This window comes from Hordeum vulgare, chromosome 3H, assembly GCF_904849725.1.
Source record: "Hordeum vulgare subsp. vulgare chromosome 3H, MorexV3_pseudomolecules_assembly, whole genome shotgun sequence".
Taxonomy (NCBI): Eukaryota; Viridiplantae; Streptophyta; class Magnoliopsida; order Poales; family Poaceae; genus Hordeum; species Hordeum vulgare.
Window position 1 is genome coordinate 596289148 of NC_058520.1, and position 16671 is coordinate 596305818.

Below are 16671 nucleotides of genomic sequence, written 5' to 3' on the forward strand. Positions count from 1 at the left end.
CCTTTAGTCGCGGTTGGGGAGGCGAACCGCGACTAAAGGTAAACTTTAGTCGCGGGTCGCCTCCCCAACCGCGACTAAAGGGTTTTTGCGTTCCCGCGCCCCCCCCCCCCTTTAGTCGCGGTTGGGGAGGCGACCCGCGACTAAAGGTAACCTTTAGTCGCGGTTGGTTTAGCCAACCGCGACTAAAGGGTTTTTTCGTTCCCGCGCGCAACGACCTTTAGTCGCGGTTGGTGTGGCCAACCGCGACTAAAGGTATTTTTCAAAATACTTTTCTTTTTCAATATCTTAAAAATACAAATAATATATCAAAAAATTCAGAAAAATAAAACTAATTCAATTCAATATGTTAAAAACACAAAAATTATATCAAAAAATTAAGAAAAATAAAACTAATTCAATTCAAAATGTTAAAAATACAAATAATATATCAAAAAGTTAAGAAAAATAAAACTAATTCAATTCAAAATGTTAAAAATACAAATAATATATCAAAAAATTCAGAAAAATAAAACTAATTCAATTCAAGATGACACAAAAACCACATTTAGTCCCGGTTGCACCAACCAGCCGGGACTAAAGGTTAGATGACCAGCTCTGGATTCCTCTTCTTCCCGCCATTTCTTCCCTGTCTTCCCGCCTCTTTCTTCCCGCCTCCTGTCTTCCCGCGCCCATTTTTCCCGCCATTTCTCACTACATATATGTAGCCCGGCTTGGCCAGCATTATCACATCTCTACAATCTCTCATCACTCTCTCATGGCTTCCACCGCACCCACTCTAACCTACCAGCAGGTGGAGGAGCTTTGCGCCTCGAACTACCCTTGTCCACCGGGCTACCGCGTCCCCACCGGCTGGAGCCTAAGCGCCGGCGGCGTGCCGGTCCCTCCCGTCCCTCAAGGTACTGCGCGCCGGGCGGCCATCACGAACCACTACTACCTCGACCTCACGCCGGAGCAGCGGATGAATCCCCGCTGGCATCCCGATAACCAGCATACTTGGGACGCCTTCTTCATCAATCGGCGTGAGAGGGCGCTCGCCAGGTATGAGGAGGACGGTCTGCCTCCTGGGAACTTCCACGAGGCCGGCCGTCGGCTATGGTGGTACGGCCGGACTCTGCAGAGCGTCATGGACTACATCACGGCCGGCGATATCCCCCGCCTGCGCTACCCTCAGTTCGAGCCACGAGCGCCGCCCGACGACAGCGACGACAGCTGCGACGACGACGGCGGCAACTTAGAAGGCGACGACTACCAGTACAACGACGACAGCGGCTATGAAGACTACGAGTATGCATATTATACGCCTAGGCAGGAGTATGACTAAATCACTCCAAATTTCATGTATCATCAGTGGTATCTCGAATCATTCGAAAATGGACACCAAACACATCATGGGTAATATAATTCACATGATCCATTCAACAAAGTTTGGTACAATAAATTATTACACATCATTTCTTCCCTTGTGTCCCTGCTTGCTTATGATTGTGCCGTATCCATGGAGCATCCTCATCATTTAACTTAATGCTTGGGTCGGTGTTCACTTTGAAGGGCAGAATTTCAGCAAACATATTATAATCTTCTGACATGTCTGTCTTGTCCTCCACTCCCACGATGTTTCTTTTCCCTGAAAGAACAATGTGGCGCTTTGGATCATCGCATGATGTACTGATCGTTTTCTTATCTTTCCGTTTCCTCGGTTTGCTACTCATGTCCTTCACATAGAAAACCTGAGCGACATCTTTCGCTAGGACGAATGGTTCGTCAAGGTAACCAAGATTGTTGAAATCCACCATTGTCATTCCGTATTGCTGGTCCACCTTTACCCCACCTCCTGTTAGCTTGAACCATTTGCACCGGAACAAAGGGACCTTAAAGGAGGGTCCATAGTCAAGTTCCCATATCTCCTCTATGTAACCATAATATGTGACCTCTTGCCCATTCTCGGTTGCTGCATCAAAGCGGACACCACTGTTTTGGTTGGTGCTCTTTTTATCTTGGGCGATCGTGTAAAATGTATTCCCATTTATCTCGTACCCTTGGAAAGTCGTTATAGTCGAAGATGGTGTCTTGGCCAACATGTACAGCTGATCTACAACATCATTGTCATTCATTAAATGTTTTCTCAACCAACTGCCGAAAGTCTCCATGTGGGCCTTCCTAATCCAGGATTCAGGCTTCCCCGGGTTGTCCGAGCGTAAAATATTCTTGTGTTTCTCAAAGTACGGAGCCACCAAGCTGGAATTGGTCAGTACAGTGTGGTGTGCTTCAGTCAGAGAATGGCCGTCCATACATATCGTTGATTTCCTTCCGATCGTGCCTTTTCCACTTAGTCTCCCCTCGTGCCGCGATTGAGGAAGACCAATCGGCTTAAGGTCAGGAACAAAGTCAACACAAAACTCAATTACCTCCTCATTTCCATAGCCCTTGGCGATGCTTCCTTCTGGCCTAGCACGGTTACGAACATATTTCTTTAATACTCCCATGAACCTCTCGAAGGGGAACATATTGTGTAGAAATACAGGAACGAGAACGAAAATCTCTTCGACTAGGTGAACCAGGAGGTGCGTCATAATATTGAAGAAGGATGGCGGGAACACCAGCTCGAAACTGACAAGACATTGGATCACATCGTTCTGTAACCGTGGTAGAACTTCTGGATTGATTACCTTCTGAGAGATTGCATTGAGGAATGCACATAGCTTCACAATGGCTACTCGAACATTTTGCGGCAGGAGCCCCCTCAAAGCAATCGGAAGCAATTGCGTCATAATCACGTGGCAGTCGTGAGACTTCAGGTTTTGGAACTTTTTCTCCGCCATGTTTATTATTCCCTTTATATTGGACGAGAATCCAGACGGGACCTTCATACTGCTCAGGATTCAAAAAAGATGACCTTCTCTTCTTTGGTCAGAGCGTAGCTGGCACGACCTTGAAACCATTCCGGATGCCGGTCATCAGGGTCTTTCAAACGTTGCTGGTCCTGCCGTGCTTCCTTTGTATCATTTGTCTTCCCATACACGCCCAAGAAGCTTAGGAGGTTCACGCAAATATTCTTCGTAACGTGCATCACGTCGATTGCAGAGCGGACTTCTAGGACTTTCCAATATTCTAGCTCCCAGAATATAGATTTCTTCTTCCACATGGCTGCGTGCCCGTCAGCTCCCTTCGGAACTGATTGTCCGCCAGGACCCTTTCCAAAGATGACTTTCAAATCCTTGACCATATCAAATACCTCAGCACCAGTGCGTTCCGCAGGCTTCGGCCGGTGATCTGCCTTGCCGTTGTAATGCTTGCCTTTCTTTCTTACTGGATGAATTTTCGGAAGAAATCGACGATGCCCAAGGTACACGTTCTTCTTACAATTTGGCAAATGTACACTTTCAGTCTCATGTAAGCAGTGCGTGCATGCATTGTATCCCTTATTTGACAGTCCCGAAAGGTTACTAAGAGCAGGCCAATCGTTGATGGTTACGAAAAGCAACGCTCGTAGGTCAAATTCCTCTTCTTTGTGCTCATCCCACACACGGACACCAGGTCTGCCCCACAGCTGTAAAAGTTCATCAACTAATGGCCTTAGGTACACATCGATGTCGTTGCCGGGTTGCTTCGGACCTTGGATGAGCACTGGCATCATAATGAACTTCCGCTTCATGCACAACCAAGGAGGAAGGTTGTAGATGCATAGAGTCACGGGCCAGGTGCTATGGCTGGAGCTCTGCTCGCCAAAAGGATTCATGCCATCTGTACTTAGACCAAATCTTATGTTCCTTGCGTCAGCTGCAAAATCTTTGAACTCTCTGTCGATCTTTCTCCATTGCGTTCCATCTGCGGTGTGTCTCAACTCCCCGTCCGACTTACGGTCCTCTTTGTGCCATCGCAACAACTTGGCATGCTCTTTGTTCCTGAACAAACGTTTCAACCGTGGTATTATAGGAGCATACCACATCACCTTGGCGGGAACCCTCTTCCTGGGTTTCTCGCCCTCAACATCGTCACCAGGGTCATCGCCTCTGATCTTATAACGCAATGCAGTGCATACCGGGCATTCATTCAAATTCTCGTATTCACCGCGGTAGAGGATGCAGTCGTTGATGCATGCATGTATCTTCAGAACCTCTAAACCTAGAGGGCATACAACCTTCTTTGCTTCGTACGTACTGGCGGGCAACTCGTTATTCTTTGGAAACATATTCTTCAACATTTTCAGCAAGTTTTCAAATGCCGAGTCAGCTACACCTGCCTGTGCCTTCCATTTCAGCAAATCCAGTGTGCAGCCCAGCTTTTTCAGACCATCATCGCATCCGGGGTACAACGACTTTCTGTGATCCTCTAACATGCGATCCAAATTCTCCCTCTCCTTTTCAGTTTCGCAGCGTCTCCGTGCATCAGCAATGGTCCGACCAAGATCATCAACGGTCTCATCACGTGCCTCTTCTTCACCTTCACCTTCCCCTTCACCTTCCCCTTCACCTTCAGCATCCTCCATGAAAGTATCACCAAAATGAGCAAGATAGCTTTCATCCATGAAATCATCCCCTTCTTCATCTTCTTCCATTATAACCCCTCTTTCTCCATGCTTGGTCCAACAATTATAGCTTGGCATGAAACCGTGCCGAAGCAGGTGCAGGTGAACTTCTCTTGAGGAAGAGTAACCCTTCTGATTCTTACAGTCAACACATGGACAGATAACAAAACCCTTCTGCTTGTTTGCATTAGCCACTACGAGGAAATCTTTCAAACCCGTAGTGAACTCGCGGGAGAGTCGGTTACCGTACATCCATTTCCGATTCATCTGCATTATTATAATATAAAATATATAATTAACCATCATGCATTTGTTAAACTAACTAGCTATAAACAATAGAAATTAAACAATGAACAACACACATGCATATTTTATCAATGACACACATGCATGAAAGGTTCAAGTTGCTAACCGCGATCGAGGAGGAAAAAATAAATGAGGAACCTCAAGTGTGGCTCCAACACTTCATATCATGTTTGTTTCACGCTCTTGGGGCATTTCATCAAACACCTTGTGTGCATAAGAGGAACCAAAAGCAAACCTACACCCCCTTGTGAAGCTTGTGAAGAGAAGTGGCACCAAATGGCTAAGTGAGTGTGCTGAACTGGTATCTATAGGGGAGGAGATTTAGTCGCGGTTGGCATGGCAAACCGCGACTAAAGGCCTTTGGGCACCTTTAGTCGCGGTTGGCCTGGCCAACCGCGACTAAAGCCCCTCACGTGCACCAGCTGGCCACCGAGCGCCCTGGCCCAGGCCTTTGGTCGCGGTTCGTCTGCCGAACCGCGACTAAAGAAATCATTAGTCGCGGTTCCTACAGTGTCGCGACTTATGGGGCTGGACGGAAGCCTCTTTTTCTACCAGTGGTCCATAGCTAGTAGCTAGATGGATTCTTCTCTCTCTTGGATCTTCAATACAAAGTTCTCCATGATCTTCATGGAGATCTATCCAATGTAATCTTCTTTTGCAGTGTGTTTGTCGAGATCCGATGAAATGTGGATTTATGATCAGATTATCTATGAATCTTATTTGAGTTTCTTCTGATCTCTTATATGCATGATTTCATATCCTTGTAATTCTCTTCGAGTTGTGGGTTTTGTTTGGCCATCTTGATCTATGATTCTTGCAATGGGAGAAGTGCTTGGTTTTGGGTTCATATCGTGCGATGACCTCACCCAGTGACAGAAGGGGTAGCGAGGCACGCATCATGTTGTTGCCATCAAGGGTAAAAAGATGGGGTTTTCATCATTGGTTTGAGTTTATCCCTCTACATCATGTCATCTTGCTTAAGGCATTACTCTGTTCGTCATGAACTCAATACACTAGATGCATGCTGGATAGCGGTCGATGTGTGGAGTAATAGTAGTAGATGCAGAAAGTATCGGTCTACTTGTCTCGGACGTGATGCCTATATGTATGATCATTGCCTTAGATATCGTCATGACTTTGCGCGGTTCTATCAATTGCTCGACAGTAATTTGTTCACCCACCGTAATATTTGCTATTTTGAGAGAAGCCTCTAGTGAACACTATGGCCCCCGGGTCTACTTCACACCATATTTTCAGCCTTACTCTTTTTCTTCATTGCACTTTCCGCCTTCAAATCTCACTTTGCAATCAATCTTGAAGGGATTGACAACCCCTTTATAGCGTTGGGTGCAAGCTCTTTTGTGTTTGCGCAGGTACTCTGGACTTGACGAGATTCTCCTACTGGATTGATACCTTGGTTCTCAAACTGAGGGAAATACTTACTGCTCCTGTGCTGCATCACCCTTTCCTCTTCAAGGGAAAAAACAACGCAAGCGAGTCTCCGTCAACGTGTCAAATTCTGGCGCTGTTGTTTGAGAAGTAGCAACTGCCGCATTCACTTTAAATAGGGCATCGTCAAAATCCATTGAGACGACACCGTATGAATTATGGTTTGGCAAGAAACCTAAGCTGTCGTTTCTGAAAGTTTGGGGATGCGATGCTTATGTCAAGAAAGTTCAACCTGAAAAGCTTGAACCTAAATTGGAGAAGTGCGTCTTCATAGGATACCCTAAGGAAACTATTGGGTATACCTTTTATCTCAGATCCGAAGGCAAGATCTTTGTTGCCAAGAATGGATCCTTTCTGGAGAAAGAGTTTCTCTCGAAAGAAGTGAGTAGGAGGAAAGTAGAACTTGATGAGGTAATTGTACCTCCTCTCGAACCAGGGAGTAGCGCAGCACCAGAAAATGTTTCTAGGGTGCCTGCAACGGCTAGGGAGGAAGTTAATGATGATGATCATAAAACTTTGGATCAAGTTACTACTGAACTTCGTAGGTCCACGAGGACACGTTCCGCACGAGAGTGGTACGGCAACCCTGTCATGGAAATCATGTTGTTGGACAACAGTGAACCTTCAAACTATGAAGAAGCAATGGCGGGTCTAGATTCCAACAAATGGCTTGAAGCCATGAAATCCGAGATAGGATCCATGTATGAGAACAAAGTATGGATTTTGGTGGACTTTCCCGATGATCGGCGAGCCGCAAAAAATAAATGGATCTTTAAGAAGAAGAGTGACGCAGATGGTAATCTGACCATCTATAAGGCTCGACTTGTCGCTAAGGGTTATCGACAAGTTCAAGGAATTGACTAAGATGAGACTTTCTCACCCGTAGCAATGTTGAAGTTCGTCTAAATCATATTAGCAGTTGCCGCATTTTATGATTATGAGACCTGGCAAATGGACGTCAAAACGACATTCCTCGACGGCTTTCTTAAGGAAGAATTGTATATGATACAGCCGGAAGGTTTTGTCGATCCTAATAATGCTGACAAGGTATGAAAGCTCCAGCGCTCCATCTATGAGTTGGTGCAAGCATCTCGGAATTGGAGCATTCGCTTTGATGAGGTGATCAAAGCGTTTGGGTTTGTACAAACTTATGGAGAAGCATGTATTTACAAGAAAGTGTATGGGAGCTCTGTAGCATTTCTCATATTATATGTGGATTACATATTGTTGATGGGAAATGATATAGAACTTTTGGAAAGCATAAAGGCCTATTTGAATACGTGTTTTTCAATGAAGGACCTTGGAGAAGTTGCTTACATATTGGGAATCAAGATCTATAGAGATAGATTATAGAGATAGATCGAGATGCCTCATTGATCTTTCACAAAGCACATACCTTGACAAGATATTGAAGAAGTTCAATATGGATAAGGCCAAGAAGGGGTTCTTGCCTGTATTACAAGGTGTGAGGTTGAGCATAGCTCAACGCCCGACCACGGCAGAAGATAGAGAAAAGATGAGCACCATCCCCTATGCTTCAGCCATAGGTTCTATTATGTATGCCATGCTGTGTACCAGACCTGATGTGAACCTTGCCATAACTTTGGTAGGGAGGTACCAAAGTGATCCAGTAGTGGATCATTGGACAGCGGTCAAGAATATCCTTAAGTACCTGAAAAGGACTAAAGATATGTTTCTTGTTTATGGCGGTGTCAAAGAGCTCATCGTAAAGGGTTACGTCGATGCTAGCTTCGACACAGATCCGGATGACTCCAAGTCACAAACCGGATACGTGTATATTTTGAATGGTGGGGCAGTTAGCTGGTGCAGTTGCAAGCAAAGCGTCGTGGCGACATCTACATGTGAAGCGGAGTACATAGCTGCTTCGGAAGCAGCCCGGGAAGGAGTCTGGATGAAGGAGTTCATCACCGACCTAGGAGTGATTCCCAGTGCGTCGGGCCCGATGACTCTCTTCTGTGACAACACTGGAGCTATTGCCATTGCCAAGGAGCCCAGGTTTCACAAGAAGACCAAGCACATCAAGCGCCGCTTCAACTCCATTCGTGGATACATCAAGGATGGAGATATAGATGTTTGTAAAGTACATACGGATCTGAATGTCGCAGATCCGTTGACTAAACCTCTTCCACGAGCGAAACATAATCAGCACCAGAACTCTACGGGTGTTCGATTCATCACAATGTAACTAGATTATTGACTCTAGTGCAAGTGGGAGACTGTTGGAAATATGCCCTAGAGGCAATAATAAAGTGGTTATCATTATATTTCCTTGTTCATGATAATTGTTTATTGTTCATGCTATAATTGTATTAACCGAAAAACGTAATACATGTGTGAATACATAGACCACAACATGTCCCTAGTGAGCCTCTAGTTGGCTAGCTCGTTGATCAATAGATGGTTATGGTTTTCTAGCCATGGACATTGGATGTCATTGATAACGGGATCACATCATTAGGAGAATGATGTGATGGACAAGATACAATCCTAAGCATAGCACAAGATCGTGTAGTTCGTGTGCTAGAGCTTTTATAATGTCAAGTATCATTTCCTTTAACCATGAGATTGTGCAACTCCCCGATACCGTAGGAGTGCTTTGGGTGTATCAAACGTCACAACGTAGCTGGGTGATTATAAAGGTGCACTACAGGTACCTCCAAAAGTGTACGTTGGGTTGGTACGAATCGAGTCTGCGGTTTGTCGCTCCGTGTGATGGAGAGGTATCTCTGGGCGCACTCGGTAATGCATCATCATAATGAGCTCAATGTAACTGAGGAGTTAGCCATGGGATGATGTGTTAAGGAATGAGTAAAGAGACTTGTCGATAACGAGATTGAACAAGGTATAGGAATACCGACGATCGAATCTCGGGCAGGTATCATACCGGTAGACAAAGGGAATTGCATACGGGATTGAGTGAATCCTCGACATCGTGGTTCAGCTGATGAGATCATAGTGGAACATGTGGGAGCCAACATGGGTATCCAGATACCGTTGTTGGTTCTTGGCCGGAGAGATGTCTCGGTCATGTCTGCATGGCTCCCGAACCCGTAGGGTCTACACACTTAAGGTTCGGTTACGCTAGAGTTGTTATGGGAATTGTATATGTGGTTACCGAAGGTTGTCCGGAGTCCTGGATGAGATCCCGGACATCACAAGGAGTTCCAGAATAGTTCGGAGGTGAATATTTATATATGGGAAGTCCAGTTTTGGTCGCCGGAAAAGTTTCGCGGTTTACCGGTATTGTACCAGGACCACCGAAAGGGTACCGTAGATCCACCGGGAGGGTCCACCTGTCTCGGAGGGCTACATGGGCTGAAAGGGGAAGGGAACCATCCCAAGCAAGGGAGGAGGCGCAAGGCGCATAGGGGCCAAACCCTAGGGCGTGGGGGCTGCCTTGGGTGGCAAGCCACCCCCTAGGGCTCCGCCCCGTCCTCCTCCTAGGGCTGCCGCACCACCTAGGGTTTCCCTAGGGGTGGTCGCGCCCCCTATCCCTCCCTCCTATAAATAGTGGACGTATTGGAAGGGTTGCACACACCCCTCTCTCTCTCTCTCTCGGCGCAGCCCTACCTCTCCACCTTTCCTCCTCCTCGGTGCTTGGCGAAGCCCTGCCGGAGAGCCACAAACTCCATCGCCATCACGGCATCATGATGCCGGAGTTCTCCCTCAACTTCTCCTCTCTCCTTGCTGGATCAAGAAGGAGGAGACGTCCCCGGGTTGTACGTGTGTTGAACAAGGAGACATCGAACGTTCAATGTTTGGATCGGATCGCCACGAGTACGACTCCATCGACCGTGTTCATAGTAACGCTTCCGCTTTGCGATCTTCAACGGTATGAAGATGCTCTACCTCTCTCGTTGCTGGTTTCTCCTAGTTAGATCTTGGTGTGACATGGGAATTTTTTTGAATTATTGCTACGTTCCCCAACATCCCGGTCCGCTGTTAGTGGTTGGGCTAGGTCGGCCACCCCTGAGGGGCCCTCTAGTCCACCAGCAATGGTTCCATTATGAAGCTCTTATGTTGGAACGTACGGGGCTTCGGGCACCTAGGCCGGAAGCGACAACTGACCGAGTACATTAGGCATGAGGGGATTGATATTATTGGGCGGCAGGAGACCCTTTGACAGGAGTTCTCCATGCAAGAACTCTAGGGGCTCTCTCACAGCTCGTTTGCATGGAAATGTATGCCCGCAGTCGGGCTCTCGGGGGGCATCGTGATTAGGGTTCGTGAGGACTCCTCGGTCGAGGATATGGACTGAGGTGAGTTCTTCCTTAGTATGTCCATTACGGACAAACGTGGATACCTCAGCTAGAAGGTGATCATTGTCTATGGCCCGGCTAACCATAGTAGGTCGGCTGAGTTCCTCGCCGAACTCAAGACCCGTGTAGTGATGGCCGGAGACTTGAACCTTATTCGCCATGTGACGAATAAGAGTTCCCCATGTGTGGACCGGATACGCATGCGCATGTTTAATGACTGCATCGCCGACCTGGCCCTGCGGGAAATTGCCCGTGTAGGGGCGAGATTTACTTGGACCAATAAGCAAGCGGGCCCAATAAGGAGAGTTCTGGATAGGGTCCTAGTATCAATGCAGTGGGAGGCCATGTTCCCGCTTTACTCGCTCCAAGTGATCACCCATATTGGGTCCGACCACGTCCCTTTGCTATTCTCCTATGGGGGTGAGGTCCCCCTAGCTCGTGGCGGCTTCACTTTGAACCTCTCTGGTTATTACAGCCAGGGTTCATGGAGTTAGTGCGAGACCGTTGAGTAGATGTCGCGGCCTCCCCGCCACGGGCATATTGTGTGACCGATATTTGGCATCACTGCTCGAAACTCACCCGCCAGTTCATGCGGGGATGGGGAACTAACCTTGGTGCTACTACTGCACCGCGTAAAGAGGCGCTTCTGGTACAGATCAAGGCACTCGATGCGGTGGCCGACTTAGCTGGCCTCTCGGTAGACGGCTGGCTGAGGCGGTACGCCCTAGAGGTTTCGCGTATGGAGATCTTTGAGGGTGAGGAACTCTTTTGGCAATGCCGAGGGGGCCAAGAGTGGCTCCTTCAAGGCGATGCCAATACCGCCTACTTCCAGGCCATTGTGAATGGTAGACGTAGAAAGTGTGTTATTCTGTGTCTATGGGAGGGAGACAACCTCCTGGAGCACCCGGGCGAGATTTAGTCCCATGTATACTCCTATTACAATGAGTTATTCTCGGCGTTGCCGACGACTTCTCGTCACCTACCAACAGAATTTCGTATGTAGAGAACATGGAGTTAACCCTCCCATTCTCGGAAGAGGAGGTGACCAGGGCCATCTCCCCTATGAAGGTGGGCTCTGCTCCAGGCCCGGACGGGCTGCGTGTGGTCTTCTTCCAGAAGTTCTGGAACATCATTAAGCCGGTGATCATGCCGATGTTCCATGACTTCTACATTGGCACTTTTGACATGGCACAGATTAATTATGGCGTGATTACCCTCACCCCCAAAATAGTTGGGGCGATGGACATTAGTCACTTTAGACCTATCACGATTATCAACGTGCTAGAACGTATATTCTCGAAAGTATACGCGACACGGCTAGCCCCGGTAGCGGAATGATGGACCATCCCCTCTAGTCTGCGTTCCTGAAGGGCCGACGGATCCACAACTCAGAAATTCAAATTCTTGAAAATAGCTAACGGGAAAGTTTGTCACTGATTTCGGTTGCACCGAATGGAATGTTGGTGGCACCGAGATGCTAGGGTTTGGCATGTGAATCCGTCTCATGGAAAACTCAGTAGAGCCAAACGGAAAGTTGGTGGTACCGAATTTTGGACTTTGCAGATTTTGACAGATTATTTGGGGAGAACTTCATGAGTATTTTTTGTGTCTATCTAAAAGTATTTGAGCAACCAGATCATCATATTCACCTCATCCCCTTTTAATAGTATTGGCTTTCCTATGGACTCAAATGTGATTTCTAACGAAATATAAAATGTAGAGTCTTCAAGCTTGTTGCCAATAGATGTTCCTAGCATCTAGGGGTTCTCCTCACAATCCTTAGTCAATGCATCTTTAAACTTTTTTGAAATATACTAGATAGAATCATTTGTTCAATGATACATATGTTGTTATTAATTACCAAAACCACCTTAGGGAGAAATTCTGCTTCCAGCGACAGGGCTGCTAGGGGGCACGGCGGCGGCGTGGCACTGGGCGTGGGATGCGGCAGCTCACTCGAGGTCGGGCTATCTTAAGCAAAAGAAAGTGGTAGATCACCTAGCCCAGGCCCCACTCGTCAAAAGCGGTCACGACTGCGACCCACTGTCATACGCGGCCCACTTGTCCTAAAATCCTTGGCCCCGCGCATCAATAACTGAGCAAATAACGGTCAACTGCTTTGACCCGACAACAAGGCTCCATTTGAACTTTTATGAGAATGGGGTGAGTGGTGGAAGGCAAAAGTGAGGAAAGTTAGAGGCCATGGGCAAAAGTGAGCACAACTAAGCAACCATGGACACAAAAATAGAAATCCCTAGAGATTATTAGTACCAATAACCATTAGAATTCAGTCCATGCATGTTAACTTAGTTAATTGTTGTTATTTTTCTTCCAAATACACATCAATCATTCTCACCTTAGCCAATCCATCGATGACATGACGAATTGTCTTCTTTTTACAGTACGATCTATACTTCATATGGTCACATGAACTTCTGCAGCTCACGTTTACTCGATGTGGTATGTAATAGTTCTTCTCCGTTCTTATGGATGTATGTTCAGCAAAGGAAAACTTAACTGGTAGAAGTTCCAACGAATTTATTTATATCGCATTTGGATTTCTTTGCAGAGGAACTTATGTGTGTGGATTTTGAAGGCAGATACCACAAGGCTAAACTAGAGAAGCAGAGAAAACAAAGAGCCATTATTCCATTATCAGCATGTAGATTGTTCAAAACAAAAGAATTGTTCAAAAAAATTGTCAGCATGTAGAAACTATAGGTCATATAGATATGTTTCAACTAGCTTGTGACTTACGTAACTTTTTTGTAGATGTTGTGTACAGTTGAGTTTGTAAACTACTACTACTCTTAGTAATTCAATGTTACTATTTCGTGCGATGCCATACCTTTTTTAATATTTTCTGATATGTAAATGACAGTCCAATTATTCCAGATAATCAAGTAATTATATTAAACACAATTAATTTAATAAATATACAATAGAAAGAGGATATATGCGGTTGCATCTAGCATGAATCTATCAATGCATTTCTAGGGGCATAAAGATGCTCTTAAAACGTCTCATAACCATGTAAACACGTTTTGTAAGAACGCTCTTAAAACGTATCATTTTCATGTAGACACGCTTCCTCCGCGTCTCAATGGTCTTTGAGACGGTGCGTGAGGAGACGCTACTAGGACTCTTTAATGAGCGACTCAAAAATCTATGTGTGAATGTTTCTTTAAATATAGATGCTAAATATAGATGCTAAAGGCGCATTAGTCTTTTTGCTAGAGGCGCACCTGTTTTTGTTTGAGGCGCCTATAACGACAAATGTAGGTGCGACTCAAAAACTCTAACATGCCATTTCGAGTTTGATCACACTCGAAATCTATGTCGGAGACAGCACCTGTTTTTGTTTGAGTTTCACAGCTAGCTTGCGTTCTTTTTGCTAGTTCGACGTGTTTCCATTAGTCTTTCAAATGATATAGTCGTGGTGGATCATCGTAGCCTAATAAAAAATTCTCATGTTCTAATGATATTTATATTAGTGAAGTGAGTTATTAAAGTGAGGCGAGTTTCTTCAAGGCCGGACGGTTAGTGATGGAAGGAAGTTATGGTGTGGAGCTGCCTAGTACTAGTACATGATTACATTCAGACCCAAACTGTAACGCCTGAAAACATGTATGGTACACATTTCCTCGTGTGTGTTTCTTCGTGTGTGTTTTGGACTAGAAATCTGAACACATTTAAGGCTATCGCAGAAAGAGTGTATCCGGCGCTAGGGGAGCAATGTCCAATGTCAGCTCCTCCGAACGCAGGGCTTCCATGGTGTGGGTGATGGACGGTCGGATGCTTGGGTCCTGATGCACGCACAAGAGCCCGATGAGCAACGTGTGCTCCATCTGTTGACGCACGACATTGGACTCCCCGCTTATCAGCCTCTCATCTGCGGCATCCAGGATGGCATTCCGATGGTACAAACTCCTTACCCATGACGACAATGGAGGCCTGTCATGGAGATGCATTGTTGGATCCCTTCCAGAGACCATCTCTAGCAGGACAATGCCGAAACTGTATATGTCTGTTTGCCTGTTCCGCTGGCTCGTGTCGAGGAACACAGGGTCTATGTATCCATAAGTGCCCTGTAAAACATCTGTGGTCTGTGACCCGGTTTCATGGCGAACAAACCTTGCCAATCCAAAGTCACCTAACTTGGCACCGTATGAAGACCCAAGCAACACGTTGCTGGACTTGATATCACCGTGTACGATAGATTGTTGGCCTTGCTCGCAATCTACGTGGAGGTATTGCAGTGCAGAGCCTAGGTCGAGGATGATTTCGTACCTGTTGGTCAAATCATGTAACCATCCATTACGTGGATATATAGAGAAGAAACGAAGTTGCATGCAATGATGCAAGGTAAATGCTCTCGAGATGGAATTATAATGCGTACGTACCTCTTGGACCATGGCAACCAACTATTGCCCCTGTGTAGGTGTTGATCGAGGCTACCTTGTGGCAGAAACTCGTACACAAGGAAGAGACGTGTGTACCTGTCGGCCCACCACCAGCATATGAACTCGACCGGGTTCATCTTGCGATCATAGCACCAGCCTATCAACTGGACTAGGTGTCGGTGCCGCAGGCCACTGGCAATACTGAGTTCGTCCTCGAACGCCTTCCTCCCTTCGCTGGATGCTACTGGCCTGAACCTCTTTACCGCCACATGTTTATCTGTCAGTTGGCCCCGGTAAACACAGGCGGAACCTCCTTGCCCGATCATGTTCTCCTGTGAGAATTTGTTGGTCGCACGCGCCAGCTTATGATAATCAAAATGTTCAAGGCCTCTGGCGAGAGCTCTGTAATGCTTCTTTCTCGTGCATAGCTGCCGTAGTCGGACGCCAACAAAGATGCACACAATCGCCAAAAAGACAACAACTGGTCCAGTTGCTTCTACTAATAGTTTCCATGGAAACTTGGAGTTCTTCCGTGGAGGTGACGGGTCCAAGGTGGAGTTGAATGACCAAGACAATACTTGGTGTTGCTCGACGGCCACGCCAGGAACTCTTTTGGCAATGCCGAGGGGGCCAAGAGTGGCTCCTTCAAGGCGATGCCAATACCGCCTACTTCCAGGCCATTGTGAATGGTAGACGTAGAAAGTGTGTTATTCTGTGTCTATGGGAGGGAGACAACCTCCTGGAGCACCCGGACGAGATTTAGTCCCATGTATACTCCTATTACAATGAGTTATTCTCGGCGTTGCCGACGACTTCTCGTCACCTACCAACAGAGTTTCGTATGTAGAGAACATGGAGTTAACCCTCCCATTCTCGGAAGAGGAGGTGACCAGGGCCATCTCCCCTATGAAGGTGGGCTCTGCTCCAGGCCCGGACGGGCTGCGTGTGGTCTTCTTCCAGAAGTTCTGGAACATCATTAAGCCGGTGATCATGCCGATGTTCCATGACTTCTACATTGGCACTTTTGACATGGCACAGATTAATTATGGCGTGATTACCCTCACCCCCAAAATAGTTGGGGCGATGGACATTAGTCACTTTAGACCTATCACGATTATCAACGTGCTAGAACGTATATTCTCGAAAGTATACGCGACACGGCTAGCCCCGGTAGCGGAATGATGGACCATCCCCTCTAGTCTGCGTTCCTGAAGGGCCGACGGATCCACAACTCAGAAATTCAAATTCTTGAAAATAGCTAACGGGAAAGTTTGTCACTGATTTCGGTTGCACCGAATGGAATGTTGGTGGCACCGAGATGCTAGGGTTTGGCATGTGAATCCGTCTCATGGAAAACTCAGTAGAGCCAAACGGAAAGTTGGTGGTACCGAATTTTGGACTTTGCAGATTTTGACAGATTATTTGGGGAGAACTTCATGAGTATTTTTTGTGTCTATCTAAAAGTATTTGAGCAACCAGATCATCATATTCACCTCATCCCCTTTTAATAGTATTGGCTTTCCTATGGACTCAAATGTGATTTCTAACGAAATATAAAATGTAGAGTCTTCAAGCTTGTTGCCAATAGATGTTCCTAGCATCTAGGGGTTCTCCTCACAATCCTTAGTCAATGCATCTTTAAACTTTTTTGAAATATACTAGATAGAATCATTTGTTCAATGATACATATGTTGTTATTAATTACCAA

General features: G+C 46.3%; 1 protein-coding gene and 1 pseudogene across 1 annotated transcript; both read right to left on the reverse strand.

Annotated features, from left to right (window-relative positions):
- Positions 1 to 1484: 1484 nt before the first annotated feature.
- Positions 1485 to 4777, reverse strand: LOC123442327 (annotated as a pseudogene).
- A 9481-nt stretch (positions 4778 to 14258) lies between these two features.
- On the reverse strand, positions 14259 to 15955 carry LOC123442172 (probable kinase CHARK). Its single transcript, XM_045118243.1, has 3 exons — positions 15739 to 15955; positions 14964 to 15606; positions 14259 to 14850 (listed from the first exon to the last, which is right to left on the reverse strand). Exons 1-3 carry the CDS (start codon positions 15953 to 15955, stop codon positions 14259 to 14261), a joined length of 1452 nt encoding a protein of 483 aa, XP_044974178.1.
- Positions 15956 to 16671: the final 716 nt, after the last annotated feature.